This window comes from Rhinopithecus roxellana, chromosome 6 (assembly GCF_007565055.1).
Source record: "Rhinopithecus roxellana isolate Shanxi Qingling chromosome 6, ASM756505v1, whole genome shotgun sequence".
Lineage (NCBI taxonomy): Eukaryota > Metazoa > Chordata > Mammalia > Primates > Cercopithecidae > Rhinopithecus > Rhinopithecus roxellana.
The window spans coordinates 83,969,748-83,995,790 of NC_044554.1; the positions used below are offsets into that span (position 1 = coordinate 83,969,748).

The 26,043-nt window shown below is 36.3% G+C and overlaps 1 protein-coding gene across 1 annotated transcript in view; it reads left to right on the top strand.

Annotated features, from left to right (window-relative positions):
• ABCA13 (ATP binding cassette subfamily A member 13) overlaps positions 1-26,043 on the top strand; it is a 520,700-nt gene that overhangs the window by 378,123 nt on the left and 116,534 nt on the right. Inside the window, exons 54-55 of the mRNA XM_010374424.2 lie at positions 2,281-2,473; positions 6,266-6,375. Coding sequence (XP_010372726.2) covers positions 2,281-2,473; positions 6,266-6,375 — 303 coding nt within the window. The remainder of the gene's footprint in view (positions 1-2,280; positions 2,474-6,265; positions 6,376-26,043) is intronic.

A 26,043-nucleotide genomic window follows, 5' to 3' on the forward strand; every position in this document is an offset into this window, starting at 1 on the left:
CCCCCTGTCAAGTGTGGTGCCTTCTGCTCAGTGAAGGTGTCTGTGATCCCCCTTCCATCCCCACAGGGATATTTGTTGCCCTGACTCTGGGGCTGGGCTGATGCCTTCTCAGTGTTTCTGTTATGCCCTCTTTCTCTATTAGGGTACATCTATGTTGCTTTATAGTATTGATATAAGACTCATAATTGAATCTTGGAAGAAAATAGAAAGACCCTGCCCTGTGCAACTGGGAATGGATAGATCCTGCCTTCCCAGCCTAAGCAGGGCCCCTGTCACCTGCACCCACTGCTGGACGTGAGTGCTGAGATCCCACTTTCTTGCTGTCCTTCCCTAACCTGTGCTGGCTCCTGTCCAGCTGTCCCACTGTCCTGCTGCTGGCCTTGGGTTGTTTGCCAGGAATTCAGGTTTCCATTAGGACCTGGACCCTAGTTCCTGCCTTTTCTGTCTCCTGCCTGGAGCTGCACTTTTGCTTTCTATACCTTAGGTGCTGGCTGGGTTGGAACAGCCACACAGTTCAGATGTGAGATATGCTGCATATCTGGAAAATCCTGCTATACTTAGGTCCCATCTGAATTCTTCCTATTTAATATAGAGATCATTGGTTAGTCATTTTCAGTTAGAGGATACCTAAGTGGCACATTTCTGGGCATAGTTGGATTCCTGTATTAGGACACTGGATTGTTGTGAGTGGGTGGATCAGAAGTAACCTCAGTCAATTGTCTCCACCAGCCAGAATGCCTTGAGGAGATGTAAATGAATGTGCACACCTGGGCCCCTTCCTGGAACTCTGCAATGAGAAGCTCTGGGGATGAGACCCAGGAGCTGTTTATAAAGCTTCCTCGGTAATCCTCCTGAGGAGAGGATGAGCAAGCTGATGTGGGTTGCTGTGAGTGCTGCTCTGCCAGGCAGGAGGGAACACAGGTGGCACAGCTTCCTGTTGGAGTGTGAAGACCTTTGGAAGTCCAGGACAGGGGGAAAGGTCACTAAACACACCTTCATCTGGGGAAGGGAAATAACATTCAAGCAGAAAAGTGTAAAATTCAATGAATTTTCACAAATTGAACAGACTCATGTAACCCCCTCTCACTAATAAACTGAATACTACCAACACTTCAGATGGTCTGTCGTAAACTTCTCCATCAATAGCTGCACCCTAGGTAACTGTAATCCTTATTTTTATTTTTATTGATTCATTTTTCATGCCTTTGAACATTATATAAATGAGGTCATATAAGATAGAATTCTGAGTGTCTAGCTATTTTTCTCATCATCTATGTTCTGTGTAGAATAAATTATATATTTGTCAAATAGTGATTTCATGTGTGGAAAAATAATAAAGAAAAGTTGCCAGGAATACTGGGAGCTTGCCATGGATATTGGATTTTATTTTTGATACCTTTTTTATTTTGTAATAGTTTAATAATCAGAAGAAGTTGTAAAATTATTATCGAACATTGCTAATGTACCTTACACCTAGCTTCTCCCAATGATAATATAATGATATACTACATGGCAATTTACACTGTCAGAGCTAGGTAATTGATTTTGGTTATGATACTAACTCAGTGGTTATCATTAAAATATAATCATTAAATATATTTTAAATGATTAATATTTTAAATATATTTTAATAATTAAAATGTTGGCATATTATAGTTTGCAGGGGAAACTGAAATTTATTTGAAAGTCAAATGTGTCAGATTGGAAATTATAAAGATTAAAAAGTGAGCAGCTCAGATTTAGAGAAAATAAGAGTTGAAAATGAAGTTTGCATTACTCTGATAGATACTTATTGAATACTTATTGCAAACTATTGTGCAAGTGCTGGTTACATAATCCTTTTATATGATTCAACATATACTATGAACTTACAATGTTTGAGTATTTTATATGCAGTCTACTTTATTAAATGGCTCTTTCAGTAAAAGTGCTTATTAGGTAAATGCCGTATAATAATTTTGTGATAAGCTATTTTAACATTTAGTGTAAAAGTCTGGCATGACTTTATTATTCATAAAATTAAAAACTAGCTGTAGTTTTGTGTCAATCCATTTCAGTATCTTTTAGGAACATGTATATTTCATTTATGTTAGACAATAAAAATGGATTCTTGCCTGATAATCAGGTTGGCAGAACTGGGGTGCTCTGGACAAAGCTGATTGTGCAGAAGTCCAAAGGCAGTATCTTCCATTATTTACAAATCTCTGACCCTTTTCCCTCTTCTAGACTATTCCGGTATCATTTGCCAGGTGTGAATTCACTCTGATTTCATCTTCCCAGGGGTCAATCTACTCTCCAAGGCACAGTCAAAACTTCTAAGGATATAGATGTTGAAAAAGAGGAAATGAGGGTGTTTGAAGGAAGGACCAGTGGAGACATTCTTGTGTTATACAACCTTAGTAAACACTATCGACGCTCTTTCCAGAAGATTATTGCTGTGCAAGATATTAGTTTGGGCATACCAAAAGGAGAGGTAATGAAGCTTCTATTTTTAGTCTTCTTCTGTTGTGAACCTGTGCAACTCTAATTGCTGATCTGTTTGTGTTATTCTCAGAATATTTGAAATCAGAGCCAAAAATAGCCTTCAAATTTTGGAAATTCCTACAAAATCAGTAGGAGCAGAACCAAAAGAAGGTCTGTTGACTATTTCATAGTTAAAAACTTGGCTGATTGATAGGATTTATTTCATTCTATAATTTAAAAAATGTCATGTGATTGCATAGTTTTAATTATGACTTGGGCTCTAGGATAACTTTTTGCTGAGGAAATTTTTCTTTTAATCTAATTAAGGACCACTTTTATCTCTTACTGGGACATCAATACTCTAAGTGTCCAATTAAGCCAATCTGGCAAAATGCTACTCTGAAAAGGTAAAGAACACTCACCCACCGTAGCAATAGCTCAGGAAGTTTTTTTCCACAGGTAAGACATTAATTCTAGTTATAATGTTTAATCAAAACTGACAGAAGTCATATAAATTATTCCTGATTTGAGCTTAATGTGTAAAGGGAAATCAGTTCTGGAAGTGATTGCCTTCAATTAACTGTTAAAAATAAAAGAGCACCTTGCATTCATATTGTTCCCAGCTCCTGAGAAATTCAAAATAGGTTATATTGTTATCTGATTGGTATTTATGTTCTACTTGTGATCTGACAGTAGGTGTCTCAGATATGAGTATTCTGAGGTAAAGAGAAGCCAAGAAACCAATCTGAAGTAATGCAGGCATATTCTTACTCTCTGAACTATGATTTCTGGTAGATCAGGACAAAATGTTAAGAAAGAATTTTTTTTTTTTTTTTAGTAGTTGTTAGCTTCTGCTCTAAGACTGGCTATGCAATCTTACCTGTCTTATTGAACTATTTTTTTAACCCTTGCTTTAAAATTCATGATTATTTAGAGTTTTGCCAGTACCTTTCCATAGTAGTTTGAAGCAAAGGAGTGTGGGGGGGCCAAAGTTCACTGAAAATCAACCGACAAAAGGCAGATTAACAGGAAAAAGACCTATGAATGTATTTGATTATAGTTTTACGTGCTACAAGAGCAGCTCAGATTTAGAGAAAATAAGAGTTGAAATGAAGATCGAAAGATACAGGGAAACTGTCTGTTTTTATGCTTAGGTTCAACCAAATACGGACAGCCATGTAGAAATATGGCTGGACCAAAAGAGTATGACCCAGTTAATGCTCTTAGACTGAGAGAGGAAGCCCAGCAAGGCCTCTCTGTTTAGATGCCTTTTTTTTTTTTTTTTGAGTTCCTATCTAGATGTTTTATTTTTATTTTGTAAAATTTTATTTTAAGTTCTGGGATACATGTGCAGCACGTGCAGTTTTGTTACATAGTTATATACGTGTGCCATGGTGGTTTGTTGCATCTGTCAATCCATCACCTAGGTATGAAGCCCCACATGCATTAGCTGTTTATCCTGATGCTCTCCCTCTCTCCATCCTCCTGACAGGCCCTAGTGTGTGTTGTTCCCCTCCCTGTGCCCACGTGTTCTCACTGTTCAGCTTACACTTATAAGTGAGAACAGGTGGTGTTTGGTTTCCTGCTTCTTCCTTCTGGGTGTGGGGCAGGACCCTGTCTGGAATGCAGGTCTGTCTTATGACCTACAGTCAAACAAGGTAGGTCAGGTAACTTCTTTAGGGCTAATTTTTGCACTGAAAAATATGTAAGGGGGGAGAAGTTAGGGTAATATTTTTAGGTTTATGGCTGGCTTTGAGGAAAAGAGGTTCTAGTTTCTAAGACCGCCTCAGGGGAGAAAGAGTGGCCAGAGACAGCAGGGCAGGGAAGGTCAGAGAAAAACTTTTGATTCTGAGGCTGCCTTTGAGGCCTTCACTTTGGGGTATTATTTTCTGAGTCCCAACAGGGCTAAGAGAGAAACTTGTAAAACATTGATAAGAATGATGCTCCAGGTATCTTAAATGATCCAAGATGCCATTTAAAGTTGGATTTTATTCTCTTAAGCTCTTATAAACATTACAGTTTAATGACCTAGATGGAGAGTGCTATGCAAGAGTCTGTGGAAAATACAGAAATGACTAAGATACAGTCCTGTGTTGTTTAACAATGGGAATATAGTCTGAGAAAAATGTCATTGGGTGATTTCATTATATAATATACTTTCACAAACCTACATGGCATAGTCTATGATACACCTAGGCTGTATGGTATAGCCCATTCTTCCTACGCTACAAATCTATATAGCATGTGCTGAATACTGTAGGCAATTGTAACATAATGGCAAGTATCTGTGTATCTAAACATAGACAAGGTATAGTTAAAATATGGTATTGTCATCTTGTAAGATGACCATTGTATATGCAGTTCATCATTGCCTGAACTGTCATCGACTATATGTCCTTCTCCATCTAGAAATTAATAATCAATTAGGAAACAAAATATCATAAGCATATACTATGTTACATGGGAGCATGAGCATTGTCCCAAGGCGGGGACAATGATATAATAATATAATATTTTTTGGAAGCTACAGCATCATAATAATTATTATCCTCCCAATTTCATTTTTGTATATATTAAAGCATTTTCTAAAAATAACTGAAAGGTACTTGAGTGGTATTGTCTTCAGTGCTGTCAGTCCAGAGAGGGTGGCTGGGTAGGCAGGGAAGGAAAGGTGGGAGGACAGGGTACATGGGGAGAACTTTATTAAAAAGGTAGTTTATAGCTAAGCCTTAAAGCATTGGTAGAATTTGGATAGCTGATGGTGGTGTACCCTGGGACATGGACAGGGTAGGCCTGGAGGGAGATGGACTCACATTGCAGGTGGTGGGAGAGATGCAGGGGAAGTGGGGAAAACACGGTAATTGAAGCAGGTGGCAACTCAGGGCAGTTGTGAAATCCAGAGGTCCAAAACAGGGTTATGTGATGGTTAGGTGGTGCTTGGTGGCAGAAAATCCAGAAGCAGTCACTTTCCAAGATTTGAGAAGCCAGGAAGCCAGTTTATATCCGTAGATCGCAGCTCCTAGCCATCAGAAAACAGTTGTCTTGGAAGGAGATTGACAGAACCAGAGAGACACAGTCACCAAGGTGGACTCTCAGGCACAGTATATGCTGAGGCACATAAAAGAGACAAAGTGTAGAAAAGACAGCAAGAAGGTCATTTTTCATGTTGGCTGTAAGGCGAGAGTGGATCAAGAACTGCATTGACCCTATGCTCAATGTCAAAATATAGAATTAATATCAAAATTAGCCTAGACTCTGAGTTAGGAGTGAATTTACAGGAATGTACAGCCTCTTCAATGGAAAAAGAAGGTACATAAGAAAGCTGTGAGCACTACACACACACACACACACACACACACACACCACACACACGCACATGTACAGTAGAAGATGGAATCTTTTAAGAAAATACTTTAAAATATATGAAAATGAAATCGGAGTAATAATTATAATGATGCGACTTCCAAAGAATATTGTATTATCTCTGCATAATTTGGGATAGTTGGCATTTACTCTCATCCTCTTGAGTTTTCCACACATGAATTTATTGTCTGTAAATTACTGCTGAAATTCTTATACCACTCAAGTGCCATGATGATTTTGAGAGGACTTTGTAATCTATACAGTGTTTTATACAGTATTGTCATTTTAAAACTCCACAAATAACACAAACCAACAAAGTCAACCCAGAGTTGGCTAAAAGCAAGTGCTGTTTCTAATATAATTTTGATTTTATTTAACTTGTTCTATTTATTTAGCTTGTTTGATTGAGTGTGCTTTACTTAACTTTATTTCCTCTTAGTGCTTTGGACTTCTAGGGGTGAATGGAGCTGGGAAGAGCACAACTTTCAAAATGCTGAATGGTGAAGTTTCTCCAACTTCAGGACATGCTATCATTAGGACTCCCATGGGGTAAGATCCAGATTTCATCACGTTTGCTGCTTAAAGAGATAACAAGCCCAGAGAACCGCCAGCATTCCCTCAGTCCTGTGGAATAAAATTTGGAAACATCATTTTCCTCCAAATTTACCTTCCAATTTCTTTGAAGGGGGAAAAAGTTTCCAAATATGAATGAACTGAGCTCAGTACTTCCAGCTGGAGTAAAGAAAGGGTCAAGGAGGTCTTATTGCAGAGCAGCCAAAGGCAGACCTCCCTGGGACATATCAGAGTGGATTGGAAGTGCCCAGCTCCTCTCTGCACATGGAATTAAGGGGAGCAGGAAATGGCAAAGGAGTGGTTCTTCTTTATTATCCTCTGGATAAAGCTTCAAATGTGCCCATCAGCCTAAGCGGCCAGATGGTTTCCCTCTTTTTACCACCCAGACTTCCTCTTTCAGGTGATCATGACTCCTTCAGGGTGGGGCAGTGAACACATTAAAAACCAAGAAAGCCGCCTCTAGAGGAGTAGGCAAGATGTTTATTCCCCTTGCTCTAACATAAGTGAAGTCCCTGGGCACCCTGCACACTCAGAGGGCTGCCTGAGGCCAGATGACCCCTACAGGCTCTGTGGGTAACATGCACTCATGCACTCCTCTATGTCACTCTTACCTCAGTCCCGTTTCACAGGGATTCTTCACCTGCTTCTAAACTGTGTGCTTGGTTGGGAACATTCAGGGCATGGTGCCTTCATGCCTCTTTCTGCACCTATATGGTAGCATGTCTTCCCTTTTCCCCTGCTCTGATCAGGACTAATGTTAATGAGTTTTCTTTCTACTGCAAGAAGTTATCCCCTGCTCTAAACCTCTCTGTGCTCAATTTGCTCTTTGATTTGTGTGCTGTCAGGTTTACCCTAACAGCAAACTGGGCTCAATATCACAAACTAAAATCTTAGATCTTTAATTTCCCAGCCAGTTTCTGGCAATTCGTTCTCCACACACCGCTCCTGTGCTGTGCCTCCTTATGTGGATGTCCTCATATCCCATTCTGTTTTCAGTACTCTGTTACAAGGCCCCAGGCATCTATCTTTCTTTTTTCCCACTACAGCAAACTCATTGTAACTTGATGGGTAGTCACATTCACAGCTGTATTTATGAATTTAAACCCAGCACCCACCAGCCAACAGGTTGAGACCCGACCTCCAGCTTTCTGTTCAGTTTCTGACCCAGAGAGATATTTATTTTTAAGAGTAGTTAGATGTTCTCAACACTAGTTTTGCAGCAATGAATATGGCACATAAAAATCGATTAAGCACTGTTCTGTGGATGTAAAGAAAGAACTGTAAAGCGTTGTGTCTACAATTTCTCACTGGAATTTTAATTGACTTTATGTTGCATTTATAAATTAATTTGGAAAGAACTAACATTTAACATTTTTTTTACAATAACTTGCTAAAATAAATAGGATTCTTTTGTAAAAGTATTTTAATTAATCCTTACATTCTATTAGAAGAGAATGCTCTTATCAGTAATTAATGAAATATTTTTCTACACTTTATAGTAATGTCTCTTTTTTAAATTTTATTTTTTATTTCAATAGGTTTTTGGGGAACAGGTGATGCTTGGTTATATGAATAAGTTCATTAGTGGTGATTTCTGAGATTTTTGTGCACCCATCACCTAAGCAGTGTACACAATACCCAATGTGTAATCTTTTATCCCTCACTCCCCTACCAGCCTTTCTTCCAAAGTCCCCAAAATTAATTGCATCATACTTAAAATGCATTGTATCATTCTTTTGCCTTTGTGTGTTAATAGCTTAACTCACAATTATGAGTGAGAATATAAGAATGTTTGGTTTTTCATTCCTGAGTTACTTCACTTAGAATAATAGTCTCCAGTTCCATCCAGGTTGCTGTGAATGCCATTGTTTAGTTCCTTTTTGTGGCTGAGTAGTATTTCATGGTGTATATATATGTATATATGCACATACATACATATATATCATATTTTCTTTATCCACTTGTTGATTGGTGGGCATTTGGGCTGATTTCATATTTTTGCAATCACAAATTATGCTGCTATAAACATGTGTGTGCAAATATCTTTTTCATATAATGACTTTTTTTCCTCTCAGTAGATACCTAGTAGTGGGATTGCTGGATCAAACAGTAGATCTACTTTTAGTACTTTAAGGAATCTCCACACCATTTTTTATAGTGGTTGTACTAGTTTACATTCCCACCAATAGTGTAAAAGTGTTCCCTTTTTACCACATCCATGCCAACATCTATTATTTTGAATTTTTGATTTTGGCCATTCTTGCAGGAGTGAAGTGGTACCACATTGTGTTTTGATTTGCATTTCCCTGATAGTTAGTGATGTTGCGCATTTTTCATATGCTTGTTAGTCATTTGTCTATCTTCTTTTGAGAATTGTCTATTCATGTCCTTAGCCTACTTTTTGATGATATTTGTTGTTTCTTTCCTGCTGATTTGTTTGAGTTCTTTGTATATTCTGGATCTTAGTCTTTTGTCAGATGTATAGATTGTGAAGATTTTCTCCTACTCTGTGGGTTGGTTGTTAACTCTGCTGATTGCTTATTCAGCTGTGCAGAAGCTTTTTAGTTTAATTAAGTCCCATCTGTTTATCTTTGTTTTTGTTGCATTTGGTTTTTGGTTCTTGATCATGAAGTCTTTGCCTAAGCCAATGTTTAGAAAGGTTTTTCTGATCATATATTCTATAATCATTATGGTTCCAGGTCTTAGATTTGAGTCTTTGATCCACCTTGAGTTGATTTTTGCATGAGGGGAGAGAGGAGGATCCAGTTTCATTCTTCAACATGTGGCTTGCTAATTATCTCTGCACCATTTGTTGAAAAGGGTGTCCTTTCCCCCTTTATGTTTTTGTTTGTTTGTTTGCTTTGTCAAAGATCAGTTGGCTGTGTTTGGCTTTATTTCTGGGTTATTGATTCTGTTTCATTCATGTTCCTATTTTTATACAAGCACCATTCTGTTTTGGTGTCTATGGCCTTATAGGATAGTTTGAAGTTAGGTAATGTGATGCCTCCAGGTTTGTTCTTTTTGCTTAGTAATTGCTTTGGCTATGTGGGCTTCTTTTTGGTTCCATATGAATTTTAGGATTTTTTTTCTAGTTATGTGAAGAATGATGGTGGTATTTTGATGGAATTCCATTGAAATTGTTGATTGCTTTTGACAATATGGTAATTTTCACAATATTGATTCTGCCCATCCATGAGCATGGGATGTGTTTTGATTTGTTTGTGTCATGTATGATTTTTTTCAGCAGTGTTTTTACTTTTCCTTGTAGAGGTCTTTCACCTCCGTGTTTAGGTATATTCCTTTTTTTTTTTTTTTTTTTTTTTTTTTTTTTTTTTTTTTTGCAGCTATTATAAAAGGAATTGAGCTCTTGATTTGATTCTCCATTTGACTGCTCTTGGTGTATAGCACAGCTACTGTTCGTGTACATTAATTTTGTATCCTGAAACCTTGCTGAATTTATTTACTAGTTGTAGGAGTTTTTTTGGATGAGTCTTTAGGGGTTTCTACGTATACAATCATATCATCAGCAAATAGCTACAGTTTGACTTCCTCTTTACCAATTTGGATGCCCTTTATTTTTTTCTCCCGTGTGATTGCTCTGACTAGGACTTCCAGTACTGCATTGAATAGAAGTGGTGAAAGTGGGCATCCTTGTCTCATTCCAGTTCTCAGGGGGAATGCTTTCAGCTTGTCCTCATTCAGTATAACATTGGTTGTGGGTTTGTCATAGATGGCTTTTATTACCTTAAGTTATGTCCCTTCTATGCCTATTTTGCTGAGGATTTTAATCATAAAGAATACTGGATTATGTCAAATGCTTTTTCTGCATCTATTGAGATGATCATGTGAATTTTCTTTTTAATTCTGTTTATGTGCTGTATCACATTTATTGGCTTGCATATGTTAAATCAACCCTGCATCTCTGGTATCAAACGCATTTGATCATGATGGATTATCTTTTTGATATGCTCTTGGATTTGGTTAGCTGGTATTTTTATGAGGATTTTTTCATCGATGTTCATTAGGGATATTGGTGTGTAGTGTTCTTTTTTGTTACATCCTGTCCTGATTTTGGTATTAGGGTGACACTGACTTCATAGAGTGATTTAGGGAGGATTCCCACTTTCTCTATCCTGTGGAATAGTGTCAATAGGATTGGTCCCAATTCTTCTTTGAATGCCTGGTAGAATTCAGCTATAAATTCGTCTGGTCCTGGATTGTTTTTGTTGGGAAGTTTTTTTATTATCATTTCAATCTCACTGCTTGTTATTGGTCTGTTCAGAGTTTCTGTTTCTTCCTGGTTTAATCTAGGAGGATTATATATTCCCAGTAATTCATCCATCTCCTTCAGATTTCCCAGTTTATGTGTGTGAAGGAGTTCATACTAGAATTGAATAATATTTTTTTATTTCTGTAGTATCAGTAATAGTATCTCCTGTTTAATTTGTAATCGAGCTTATTTGAATCTTCTCTCTTCTTTTCTTGGTTAATGTTGCTAATGGTCTATCAATTTTATTTGTCTTTTCAGATAACCAGGTTTTCATTTATCTTTTGCATTTTTTTGTTTAAATTTCATTTAATTCTGCTCTGATCTTTGTTATTTCTTTTCTTCTGCTGGGTATGAGCTCGTTTGTTTCTCTAGGTCTTTGAGATGTGACTTTAGATTGGCTGTTTGTGCTCTTTCAGATGTTTTGATGTAGGCATTTATGGCTATGAACTTTCCTTTATCACAGCCTTTGCTGTATCCCAGAGGTTTTGATAGATTGTGTCACTATTATCACCCTGTTTGAAGAATTTTTGAATGTTAATCTTGATATCATTGTTGACCCAGTGATCATTCAGGAGTAGGTTATTTAATTTCCATATATTTGCATGGTTTTGAGGGTTCCTCTGCAGTTGATTTCCAATTTTATTCCACTGTGGTCTGAGAGAGTACTTAATATTATTGCGATTTTCTTAAATTTACTCAGACTTGTTTTGTCCTTATCATATGGTCTATCTTGGAGAATGTTCCATGTGCTGATGAATAGAATGTATATTCTGTAGCACATGAATGTTCTGTAATCATCTGCTGAGTCCATTTGTTTTAGGGTATAGTTTAAGTCCATTGTTTCTTTGTTGACTTTCTGTCTTGATGACCTGACTAGTGCTGACAGTGGAGTATTAAAGTCCCCCACTATTATTGTGTTGCCATCTATCTCATTTCTTAGGTCTAGTAGTAGTTGTTTTATAAATTTGGGAGCTCCAGTGTGAAGTGCATGTATGTTTAGGATTGTGATATTTTCTTGTTGGGCTAGTCCTTTTGTAACTATATAGTGTCCTTCTTTGTCCTTTTTTAACCACAGTTGCTTTAAAGTTTGTTTTGTCTATATAATAATTGCTACTCCTGCTTGCTTTTGGTGTCCATTTGCATGGAATATCTCTTTCCACCCCTTTACCTTAAGCTTATGTGCATCCTTATGTGTTAGGTGAGTCTCCTGAAGATAGCAGAAATTTGGTGGATGAATTCTTATCTATTCTGTCATTCTGTATCTTTTAAGTGAAGCATTTAAGCCCTTTACATTTAATGTTAGTATTAAGATGTGAGGTACTATTCTGTTTATCATACTATTTGTTGCCTGAATGTCTTGTTTGTTTGTTTATTTTCATTGTGCTATTGTAATATAGTTCCTGTGAGATTTATGCTTTTAATAGGTTCTATTTTGGTGTATTTTGAGGATTTGTTTTAAGATTTAGAGCTTGTTTTAACAATTCTTGTAGAGCCGGGCTGGTAGTGGCGAATTGTCTCAGCATTTGTTTGTCTGGAAAAGACTGTATCTTTCCTTCATTCATGAAGCTTAGTTTTGCTGGATACAAACTTCTTGGCTGATGATTATTTTGTTTAAGGAGGTTAAAAATAGAACCCCAATCCCTTCTAGCTTGCAGGGTTTCTTCTGAGAAATCTGCTATTATTCTGATAGCTTTTCCTTTATAGGTTACCTGATGTTTTTGCCTCATAGCTCTTAAGACTCTTTCCTTTGTCTTTACTTTAGATAACCTGATGACTATGTGCTTATTTGCCTGGTTTTGAGGGTTCCTTAAAACCTAGTTGATGATGTCTTTCAGTGAATTTCCCAGGTGTTCTTTGAACTTCTTGTATTTGAATGTCTAGATCTCTAGCAAGATCAGAGAAGTTTTTCTTGATTATTCCCTCAAATATGTTTTCCACACTTGTAGATTTCCCTTCTTCCTCGGGAAAACCAGTTATTCTTAGGTTTTGATGTTTAACATAATCCCAAACTTCTTGGAAACTTTGTTCATTTTTAAAAATTCTTTTTTTTTTTTTTGTCTTTGATGAATTGGATTAATGAGAAAGCTTTGCCTTTGAGCTGGGAAATTCTTGCTTCTGCTTTTCCAGTTCTATTGCTGAGACTTTCCAGTGCTTGTTGCATTTCTCTAAGTGTGTCTTGATTTCCAGAAGTTGTGATTTTTAAAAATTTGTGCTATCTATTATACTGGAGATTTTTCATTCCATGTCCTGTATTATATTTTTGATTTATTTAAGTTAGAGTTCATCTTTTCCTGGTTCCTCCTCAGTTAGCTTAATAATCAATCTTCTAAATTATTTTTCTGGCAATTCAGAGATTTTGTTTTGGTTTCGATCCATTGATGGTGAGCTGATGTGATCTTTCAGGGGTGTTAAAGAATTGTGTTTTGTCATATTACCAGAATTGTTTTTCTGGTTTCTCCTCATTTCAGTAGACTATGTCAGAGGGAAGATCTGGGACACTAGCTGCTGTTTAGATTCTTTGGTCCCACAGGGTGCTCCCTTGATGTGCTGCTCTCCCCCTTCCCCTAGGAATGGGGCTTCCTGAGAGCCCAACTGCAGTGATTGTTTTTACCCTTCTGGATCTAGCCACCCAGCAGAGCTACCAGGCTCCAGGGTTGTATTGGGAAGTGTCTGTAAAGAGTCCTGTGATGTGATCCATCTTCAGGTCTTTCAGCTGTGGATACCAGCACCTGCTCAGGTGGAGGTAACAGGGGAATGAAGTGGGCTCTGTGAGGTTCCTTGGTTGTATTTTTGTTTAGTGTGCTGGTTTTGCATTGGTTTGCCCCCAGCCAGGAGGTGGTGCTTTCAAGAGTGTATCAACTGCCCTTGTGGAAGAAGGATCAGGTGGTGGGTGGGGCCACAGAGTTCCCAAGAGATTATGTCCTTTGTCTTTAGCTACCAGGGCATGTAGAGAAGGACTGTCAGATGTGGGCAGAGTTAGGTGTGTCTGAGCTCAGACTCTCCTTGGGTGGGGCTTGCTGTGGCAGTAGTGGGGGATGGGGGTGTGGTTTTCAGGCTGGTGGATTTATGTTCCTCAGGGAATTATGGCTGCCTCTGCTGAGTCACACAGGTTGCCAGGGAAGTGGGGGTACGCTGGCAGTCATAGGCCTTATCCTGCTGCCATACGGCCTGCAGTCCTAAAGACGGGTCTTACTCCCACCATGGCCCTCCCAACAGCACCAAGTCAATTTCCGGGCAGTTGGTGACCAGGACTGAGAACTTGCCCTGGAGAACTCAGCCTTCCTGCTGAGAAAGCAAGTGGACTCATGGTTTTCCGATGTCTCATTGAGCTAGCAGCGGTGATCCAGTTCCTTCAAAGGGTCTGTGGATTCTCTCAGCTTTCCTGGTATGTTCCTAGGGTAATTCTTGTAGCAAAAGTTCATGATATGAGTCTTCACATGTGGCTCTGTCTGTCTGAGCAGGAGCTGCAGGCTAGCCCTGCCTCCTATCCCTCTATGGTAACATCTCTGATTCTCATTCTCCTTATTGCTTTCCCTAGAACTATCAAAACAATGTGAAATGACAATGCATTTCTCATTTAATGGTGATATTTCTATTTATGAAATATGATGGATTGAAAATTGTCTATGCATTTTCATCTAATGTAGGCATTATTTTGTTTGCAATTTTATAAAAAGTTCTTACAAGAATATTTTAAATTTATCACTTTAAGGCCAGGCACAGTGGCTCATACTTGTAATCCCAGCACTATGGGAACCCAAGGTGGAGGATCACCTGAGGTCAGAGGTTCAAGACCAGCCTGGCAAACATGGTGAAACTCCATCTCTACTAAAAATACAAAAATTAGGTGGGTGTGGTGGTTATGTGCCTGTAATCCCAACTACTCAGGAGGCTGAGGTGGGAGAATCACTTCAACTCTGGAGGCAGAGGTTGCAGTGAGCCGAGATCACACCACTGCACCTCAGCCTTGGTGACAGAGTGAGACTCCATCTCAAAAAAAAAAAAAAAAAAATTATAACTTTAACATATATAAAGTTGCATGTATTTTCTAGTTCTTTTCCTTTTGAAAAATTTGTTGTGAATAGGAGATTCTTGATTATCCATCTGTCCTTAGCTTTCCATGATAAATTTTTATTTTTGTTAGATTTTAAATATTTTTTGTTAAATTTCATATGCTAAGTCTATATAGATTTTATATTTATTATTAAAAAGAAAAATTAATTTGTTGAAAACTTCTTTTTCAATTTTTGCTATTAAATATTTTGTATTTTTGTAATTTTGACAATTTATGTTTCCTTAGAAACTCATTAATTTAATTTAAAATTGCAAATTACTTATACAGGGTTATTACTACGGTTCTCTGAAAATTTGTATTTCCTTTCTTTTTTTTTTTTTTTTCTTTTTTTTTTTTTGAGGCGGAGTCTTGCTCTGTCTCCCAGGCTGGAGTGCAGTGGCCGGATCTCAGCTCACTGCAAGCTCCGCCTCCTGGGTTCCCGCCATTCTCCTGCCTCAGCCTCCCAAGTAGCTGGGACTACAGGCGCCCGCCACCTCGCCCGGCTAGATTTTTGTATTTTTAGTAGAGACGGGGTTTCACTGTGTTCGCCAGGATGGTCTCGATCTCCTGACCTTGTGATCCGCCCGTCTCGGCCTCCCAAAGTGCTGGGATTACAGGCTTGAGCCACCGCGCCCGGCCTGTATTTCCTTTCTATACATATATCTGTATATTTGTGTTTTATTTCTATAGTTTTACTTTCCAGATTCTGACTTTTATTTTTAAAAGGATGATATTTAATTTATTTAGAAATTCAAATTATTTTTACTTTTCAAATTTATCAAACTTTGTCATTCTTCTTAACCCCCCACCATGCTTTTCTCAATCTAGTTTTGTTGTTTTATTTCTAACTTTTTGATTTAAGTGATTTTTGTGTTTTTCATCTTAAAATAAAAAATCAAATTATGAGGACTACCAATATGCTTTTTTGTACAGCTTTTACCTTGATCCTAAAAACATAATAAGTGACATTACTGTTGTTATTCTCTAAATGATATTAGAAATAAATTTTCAGTGTCACAAAATAAATAGCACTCCAACATGAATTTTCTCAGCAAGGCAATTTTACTTCTATAGAAGGATGCATCTCCCAGATGGAGCAATGGCGAGAGCACACCTGAACATGGGAGGGGAAAGAGTTTTTAACCCTGACACAGATAGCCCTTACTGCTGTGTCATTTCCCTATTGGTTAAGTTTGGACCACACAGTCTAGGCTAATTCCTATTGGCTATTTTAAAGAGAGCAGGGGTATGAGCCAGAGTGGTGGGGTGAGCTGTTTTGGTGGGAAAGACAGTTACGGAACAGATGATTAAAGGTGACTCAGGTCAGAGCAGGTGACCAGGGGTGACTCAGGATGAAGCAGGTGATCAGAGGTGACTCAGGATGGAGCAGGTGACCAGAGTGCCTCAGGATGGAGCAGGTGACCAGGGGTGTCTCAGGACTGAGCAGGTGACCAGGGAAACAGATGTGAACTACTGATTATAACTGGTGGGGAGGTTGTTTACTGAAATTAGGGGCACGGAGATGAGGAGAATGAGGAAGTTAAACTTTAAAATGAAGATCATAGAACTGAACATACTAACATACTGATTCTTTGAAGAGAAACTTAGAACTCACTGTATTTAACAATGACATATACAATTTTAATACAGTATAGAAGACTTTTTTCAGATACTCATTATCTTCTCTTTCTTTCTCTTTCTTTCTTTCTTTCTTTCTTTCTTTCTTTCTTTCTTTCTTTCCTTCTTTCTTTCTTTCTTTTCTTCCTTCTTCTTCTTCTTCCTCCTCCTCCTCCTCCTCCTCCTCCTCCTCCTCCTCCTCCTTCTCTTCTCTTCTTCTTCTTCTTCTTCTTCTTCTTCTTCTTCTTCTTCTTCTTCTTCTTCTTCTTCTTCTTCTTCCTCTTCTTCCTCTTCTTCCTCTTCTTCCTCTTCTTCTTCCTCTTCTTCCTCTTCTTCTTTTTTTTTTGATAGTGTCTTGCTCTAGCACCCAGGTTGGAGTGCAGTGGCGCGATCTCAGCTCACTGCAACCTCTGCCTCCCGAGTTCAAGCGATTCTCCTGCCTCAGCCTTCTGAGTAGCTGGGATTACAGGCGCATGCCATCACATCCAACTACATTTTGTATTATTAGTAGAGATGGGGTTTTACCATGTTGGCTAGGCTGCTCTTGAACTGCTGACCTCAGGTGATCCACCCACCTCGACTTCCCAAAATGCTGGGATTACAGGTGTGAGTCATTGCACCCAGCCTATCTTATTTCTTGCTTCAATATTTTTACAAAATAATTTTAAGGACTTTTTTGAAGTTCAATTTACATATGAAAAAGAACATCCAATGACTTTTCATAAAGTGAATGTAATTATATAATCGGTACCTACCTCAAGAAACAAAACCAGACCACCACCCCATAAATTCCATCTAATCACATCCCTGTTGAGGTTAACTCTTATTTGCATCTTTTTGTTTTTGTTTTTAATACAGCTTAATGTATTCTTAAAGGCAATCTTGTAAACAAAACTCAGGACAAGAAATAGAACTTTGGCAGCTAACTTATAAGTCATTCTATGTACTCCATTCCAAACACAACCTCTTCTATCTAAATGATTTTTTATAATTCATTACTCAAGAATGTATTCCTAGACACCATAGTTTAATCCTGTGTGTTTCTAAGATACTTGATAAGGCCTTTAATTTACTCAATTCACAGGTCCTTTCTCCATTCCTTTCATTTCTTTACAAACTGTCTGTTGAAGAACCTGGACTGTTGGCTATGGAGATTGGCCTACAAACTTTGCTGACTGCATACTGATGATGGAATTTAACATGTTCATTTCTTCTATTTCTTTCCATTGCAGATGGATTCAGATGTTTAGTTAGACTAGGGTTCAATCCGTTGGCAATGACTAAACAGGAGATGATGTTCTCTTTCATCAAGAGGAATCTAATGTCTGGGCCCGGTGAGGTGCCTGTAATCCTAGCACTTTGGGAGGCTGTGGCGGGTGAATTGTTTGAGCCCAGAGTTTGAGACCGGTCTGGGAAACATGACAAAACCCTGTCTCTACCAAAAATACAAAAATTAGCCAGTCTCATAACCCTTGTGTAAAAATAAATAAATAAATATTAAAATATAAAACTAAAAAAAAAAATAGGCACATAATAGCTGGTCTTTAGTCTTTTTTTTTTTTTTTTTTTTTTTTTTTTTTTTTAGCTGTTAGCAGTTTTGATGTTTAATGCTTGGGTGAATTAGTCCATTGCAAAATGGTGACATTTTAACCTAGTCTTCTTGTTCTCATTTACTAGTTTGGATAATTTTGTACAGAGGTGCTTTAACTGTCTTTTATTTGGCTACTCAGAGGTACAGTTCATACAGAAAAAGAGATAGAACTTATTTACTCAGTTTTCGTGATAATTGGTTTTCAGCTGTCCTCAGAAAGTGACAGATTAGGTTTTCATGTGTTTGTTTCCTTGTATCATTCTGACTTCATTCTGATAGAATTAGAGTGTATCACAAGTGTCACTTTGTGTTTAGTTATCTCTTTTACTCCTTAGAATTTTCCTTTTTTATTCTCTCCCCATTCTCCTCTAGTCATTTCTTCATCCATATACTAGAAATAATAACTCAAATGTTTAAATGAAGGTTCAATGCTATACCACATAAAATCCACCTTGTGTAGAAACAGACATGCTGTTGTCATTTAACTGCAACTAACTTATATAAAGAAAGTTGCAGATCTGAAATCAAATCTATCTTGCTCCAAGTTGCTACATGCTATATCTATTTCTGTCTGTGGGTAGATAATGCAGTTTTACTTGGGTTAATCTATGTCAATAGGTGAAATCTCAACATTAAGAACTAATTATGTTTGAGAACAGAAAGTAGAGAAAATTTATTAGTTGAGCAAGTGTTTGAGGTTGGTATATGTAAAGAGAGTTGTGATACTACTTACTCTGAAAGGAAATCATGCTGTATGGGATTGAATCTCTCTCAAGTGTTTCCTTGATTTTTCCCTGCAGTCATAGAAGTAAGATATTTTTGTTGAGTTTGGAGGTGGGTTTTGAAAAAAAAAAATTTCTAACTTCTCTATTTACAAGTACGTGTACACAAAAGGATTGTAATTTATAAAGCAAAATTAGGTTTATTTCTTCATCCCTGGAAGACTGACTCTCTCTTTTATAATTCTATTTCCTCATTTGTAAAATAATTGGAAAATGAAATTCAAATAACTACTCTTGAAAAGAAGAATAAATTTACATCCAAATAATGGTCTGCAAGTCCCTTATTATACTACATATCTGTGTAATTAGTTTAATTATAACTAAATCACACTTGCATTAATTATATTTTAACCTTGATTATTTGTAATGTTAATTGCACATTTGTATTCAAAGAATTAAATAGGCAATTAGCAGCACAATGGAATTTTTCACTACTTAGAGGGTTGAAATGTACCTTCTTGGCCATGAAGCCCATAGCTTATTGCTACCTAATTGAAACACATCCACTCATCCATTCATTATATTAAGCTATTTTTGTCTCTTCTTTGAGGTTATATCATCTAAAACAGTGCTCTTTTACTTTCCTGTTCAATTTACTAATTTCCATGAATGCACATCTTCAAATTTGAGAGTAATACATGTCTAAATATATTTCAATATTGGCCACTATAGTTTGGCTCCGAGCATGTCATGTTCTCCTGATATACTGATAGTTGTCACAAATTGACCACAGGCCGGAAATCACATGCATTATTATTATTATTATTATTTTTTATACTCTGTGGCTCTTCTTCCTACTATCGTAACTCTCAACTTTTTGTCTCAGCAAGTTGTCAAGGCTACAGCATAATAGACTAGGTCCTAGAGGAAGTGAAGACAAGGAAGTGAAGTAAGGAATTTGAGGCTAAGATTTGCTTTATGAATTTGATCAACACAGTTGAGAAGTGGCCATAAGAATAAATAATTATTTGACTTAAAACTAGCAGGCTCATATCTGGCACACTAAAGTCCTGCTAAGGTAGTGGCAAGATTAACAAAAGGCTCTAAAATTGGAGACAGGCTCTAAAATTTTTCTGATGAAAATCTTACGTTGTGATATTTACTTAAAATATGAAAGGCTGTGGCGTTTTTATTTGGTCAGCACAGCGTTAAAACTTTGGATTTGGATTGGCGTTGGTTCCAGTTTGTCACAGTTGCCACCATTGCTTGTTGCCTTATTGGTGGACGCCATCAAATATTTACGCATACTATTCCATCTGAAATTATTGAAATTTGTGGTTCTTGAACACCATAAGTGTTAATCTCATTAGCCATGATTTACTGTGCCTCTTATTCAGTGGGTATTAAGTTAGGGGCTTTATATTCTTGATCTTATTTGATAATTATAATGACAAAGAGGTTGTTATCCTAATTTTACGACAAGAATCTAATATTCAGAAAAATTAAGTGGCTTGCCAGAAGTCAAACTTCTAGAACATGATGGAGTTTTGAATCCAAGTTTTTGAAACTCTAAATCACATGCACTTACTATCCACCCTTTGACTATTAGAGAAAACTCACAAAGTAGTCATAATCAATGACACAGAATATAAAATATTTTAAAAGGGAGAAGGAAAAAAATATATATATAATATCATATATAAATATATCTCTATATATATTTTAAAAGGAAAGTTGACAGATATCAGAGCAGGCACATATTTTTATAATAAATATTATTGAAAGTATCTTTCCTTAAAAAAATCAAACACTCAGAAACTGGGTTAAAAAAGGTAATTTTTTTCTACATGACACAACACACCATTAGAGTGAAATTAAAAATAATGGACATTATGCAAATGAAAACAAAACAAAACTGTATAAATACGTTAACATTTAAAAATATGATTCAAGAAAAGACACATTTGAGGCAGACACTACTAAATAAAATATATTATTTGATGTGAAGTCATTGCAGTCAAGAAATTCTGTGTATGAAAGACACAGAATAAGCTGTAAAGTAAAATCTGTTGGGGAAACCAGAAAAAGAATGAGAGGATATATCAGAAGGAAGAGATCTTAACTCTTTACTCTAATTATCTAATAGTTTAAAAGTGTAATATATTTGGAGAATGAGTTTCACATCATCAACACAAGAAACAAGACTGTTTATCATACAAACATGACAAATACAACTCCTCATATTTATTTGTGAAGTACTAGAGTAATTCCCATTAAAATAAGAAACGGAATAACATGATCAACCTTATTATTTAGCATTTTCTGGAATTGAAGTTCCTGCTCTAAGATATAGTTTAAAAAATAGCACGAGTACTTATACTACAAATTATTATCTTTTATGTCATATCATACAGTTAAATACCCAAGAATATCAATTAAGAGATAATTTCAACTAAAGTGGCCAGAAAAAATAATAAATATATACAAGGCTATGTAATATGAAAAACACTTAATTACAATAGAAAAAACACATACAAGGTGATAATGAATAATCTTAGAAGGAAATATGGTCAACCTATATGTTAAAATCTAGATGATGTTTTTAGCATAAAGGAATAAATAAGTAATGAGATATATACCATCTTGCTGAATGGAAAAGCTGAATCATCTTACTATTACTCTCCTTTAGCAAGTTTTATAGATTTAATATAATTCCAATTGATACTGCAGAGACTAGAGTAGGCTTTACTCTGAATTTCTGAAGTTTTAAACAGAAGAATAAATAGATGGCTCTAATCATGACATTTTTCAAAAAGAATAGGTAGATAATGGCTAATTGACTTAAGAAGTATTTCAGTGCATTATATTGACTTTGTAATAAAATAATGTCTTTCTAATTGGATCACTTAATAAAAGAAGAGAAAATCAAAATGTAAAAAAGGTAGTATACACATTTTACATTAGCGATAACAGGAAAAAAGTTGCAAAATTTTCCTGAGATTGGTATTTTCTCTCCCTCAAAGAAAATTAGAAATAAAGCAAATAAGTAAACACATTGTTTGTTCAATAAGGACATTTCTTTTAGACATTAAATTAATATAAAATTTTCACTAGAAAATACAGATATATTTAAACATAGAAATTTAAATATTTTCTGTAAGTCAAACCATTAAAATGGAAAGACTGAAAAGGATCCCATAATACAAAGCATTAATAGATATAATATGTAAATTACTGTATAGTGATAAGGAAAAGACTCCAATGATAATAAAATAGGCTGGCTGGGCACTGTGGCTCACGCCTGTAATCCCAGCACTTTCGGAGGCCGAGGCAGGTGGATCGCCTGAGGTTGGGAGTTCGAGACCAGCCTGGCCAGCATGGTGAAATCCTGTCTCTACTAAAAATACAAAAACTGGCCGAGCGTGGTGGCAGGCACATGTAATCCCAGCTACTCAGGAAGCCGAGGCAGGAGAATCGCTTGAACCCCGGAGTTGGAGGTTGCAGTGAGCCAAGATCGCACCATTGCACTCTAGCCTGGGCAACAGAGGGAGACTCCATCTCACCGAAAAAAAAAAAAAAAAAAAAAATTGGGGCATAAGACTGAAGCATTGAACACAATATGAAAATGAATAGTTAATAAACACTTTAAAAACAGTTGTCATCATTAATATAAAAATGCAAAGCAAACAACAAATATATATATATATATTCGTTATAAACACTCAAAATTTAGTGCACAATTTCATGAAGATATAGTAGAGTGGACATTGTTATATGCTTGTCTTTGGAATATAAATTGTTATAATTTTACTGGACTTTAGCATGGCAATATATATAAAAAATGCTTGGGCTAGTAATTTTCCTTCTGGGAATTTATACCTAAGGAGATAACAGAAACTTGGATAAAGATTTAAATGAAAATATATTTATTCTAGTAAGTAAGTAAGAAGATATTGTTCCTATATATTTAACAATTATGTTAATTACAAAATGTTGCTGCAAAATCTTTTAAAATGATATTAAATAGATTAAAATGGAAGATTAGGATAACTTGAAAATTCTCTCATTACTAGATAAGAATTATCTAGATCTATTATATTAGCACCCATTTGAGGTCACAACAAAGAAGGGAAATTTTCAGGTGCCATAAAAGAAAAAAACCAACAAACCTGATGTGATACTGTGCAATATATATTTTTGTCTTAGACCCATTTCCCAGCCTTACAACTCCTAAAATTATTGGAATGTCCAAACTGATGTCATTTTATGCTAATGATTTACAGGGCTGGCAGCCTCTAGGTCACTTCAGGATGGGGCTGGTCACCAGAAAGACCAAGACAGGATTAGAGGACTTGGGACTTTCAGCCACACCCCTCAATCTCAGGGGACGATGAGGGGCTGAAGGTTAAGTAGATCACAAATGACCAATGATTTATTCAACCATGCCTCTGTAAAAGCTTCTGTAAAATCCCCCGGAGACTGGGTTCAGGGAGTTTCTGGATAGCTGAACACATGGTAGTTCCTGGAGGGTGGTTCCCAGAGAAGGATGGAAGCTCCATACCCCTTCCCACATGCTTTGCCTTATATACCTTTTCATTTCTGTCTTTTGTAATAGTCTTTGTAATTAACTGGTAAATGCAAATAAGTGTTTCCTTGAGTTCTGTGAGCCATTCCAGCAAATTAATCAAACCCAAGAAGAGGGTCATAGGATCCCTGGCTGATCCCAAAAGGTCATAAGCTCAGGTAAAACAACCTGAGGCTTGTGACTGGCATCTGAAAGGGAGCGGTCTTGGGGACTGAGCCCTCAACTTGTGGGGTCTGGTGATGTCTGCAGGCAAATAGGGTCAGAAAGGAACTGAACTAGAGAACACTCAGCTTGTGTCCGCTGTAGAAATGATTGCTTGATTGTTGGTGGGGAGAAATTCCCACACATTTGGTCACAGAAGTTTTGTGTTGATTGTTGTGTAAGAGCAGAGGAAAATCAGTTTTTCCACTTTCATTCCAGAGTAATTGCTTGTGTTGCTACCTAAGAAAGGGGCAAAGCATATGTAGAGGCATAGGTTTTAATGTCCCTGATGGTGCAAGAGCTATGACTGCAGCTCTGCATGAGGAGAAGGACTGAAACTCTGAATAAAGCTAGTATCGTTGAAAGGCTGGCTGCATCCTTACTGAAAGGGTAGAATCTAGAAAAGTCCTTCTACTGGCATAGAAAGGTAATAGGAAAACATTGATTTCTGTCTAGGATTAGAGGTGAAAAGAAAAAAAATCTCCCCTGGAATTTTGAAAATCTGAGCTTATACCCTAGCACTTAAACTCCTAGAATTGTGGGAGTTTAAATTTGACCACCTGTGATCTGAGAACCACAACTCCCCCTACCCAAGAATATAACATGAACATTGACCCCAGTTTGATGGTACCTATGGGCACTTTTAAGAAGAAAATACAAAACTTTGCAAGGATGGTCTCACAACTCATATATCATTTTTTAAAAAGACCGCATTAAAGTGGAGTGCCTAAACAAACATTACAAAACACACAAGATAACTATCTACTATATATATTAATGGCTATAACAAAAAGGAGAGCAAAGAATGTAATGTAAAAGAACTACAATCACAAAGAAAATGTAAGAAGTACCATGATATTATGAGAGAGAATAGATTTGGAAAAAAAAGTACTAAGATTAACAACTATGGCTATTAAAAAGAAAAACAATGGTTGGGTTAAAAACAAATGATGTACTGCTAATAAAAAATATGAAAATCAAATTATGTGAAATATGGAGGATAGAAGAGGTCTAATATAAATCTAATTAGATTTCTGAACAAAAGACTAGAGACAATGGGAGAGAGGCACCATTTGAAAAAATAATAGGTGAGGATTTTCTAGTACTAAGACAGTTGATTCCTTCAATTGAAGAAACATTACAGTTATTGAGTATAATAAATAAGACATTCATACGTAGGCACTTTGTGTTGAAACTAAGAATTCCAAAAACCAACTCTTAAAAGAAACGAGATGGCAGGTCACCCCACAGTAAAAAATACACCTGCACCTGTTCACCATAATAGCCCCACTAGCCACTTGTAGCATTTAAAATTAAATGTAAATACGTTAAAATCAAATCAAATTATAATTTTTTTCTCAGCAGCCACTAGCAACATTTCAAGAGTACAAGAACCTTCTGTTTCAGACAGCACAGATACAAAACGTTTTCATTGTTGCAGAAAGTTTAATTTGGCAGTGATGAATTAGACCAAAGACTAGCTTCTTGACAGCAAGAATATAAACAGAATACAGTAAAATGAAAGAACATAATGAATCAAAATATGTTAATAGTTGTCAATAGTTGTTATATCTAGATATATAATTGTAGGTAAGTTTTGTTTTTTCTTAATCCTTCCTGTACTTTCCAAATCTTGTGCTATGATCATGTGTTAGATTATCAGTTAAATAATAAACAGGATATAAGCTCTTAAGACAAAAGCCTTTCTCTTCACATTTCAAACTAGCATTTTTTGAGTTTGCTCCATTTTAATATATGCAATTGGGATAAACTTTTTTCCTTTGTTTTTCTCATTTCTTAAGTGACCCCATCATAGAATTCATGTGAACAATAACTATGAAGTGCTATGACACCATCAAAATTCTAAGTATTATGTATATAACACTTAAAAAATTATGTGTAAATTACTGTGCTTCATACAAACCAATGCATTACTAATATATACAAAAAGACATGGAACTCATTTATTGCTTTTAAAGGTTTCATCTTCCTTTAGACTAATATGAATCACAAATTAGAGTAGTTTGAATCATAACCTCACCAACTAGCAACTAGTTGACAACTTAATTTTCTCCCATTTAAAATTAAATGATAATTTAACAATACTTACATAGGAAAACAATGAAAGAAAATCCTCTCTAATTTTACATCAAAGTGATTTTTATTCTTGCAGACAACAGTTAAAAAAATTATCTAACTGTGCCTCTATGTATGTATGGATCAATCATCTGTCTGCATGTACACATGCTTGCAAGCACGTATACACAAAATGCAAATTTACAGTGTATATATATTTTTTCATTCATTTCATCCAGTTTTTAATTTACATCATCATATCAAAATGTTTTCAGAACTGCTGCACAGTCTTCACATTAATGCCTACCTTATATTCCACTGGTTTTCTATGCCAGCATGTACTGAGTCATTTCTCTGTTACATAGTTATATTCTCATTTGAATTTCCCTTCCCTGGAACAATGTATCTCTTAGCTGAAAAAGTCTTATTCTGTGAAAGAAAATGCTTCCTGTTCCATGCTATATCTAAGATACGGCAGAATGTGCAAACTAGCAGAAAGCATCTGTATTTAGCCACAAGCGTTGACTT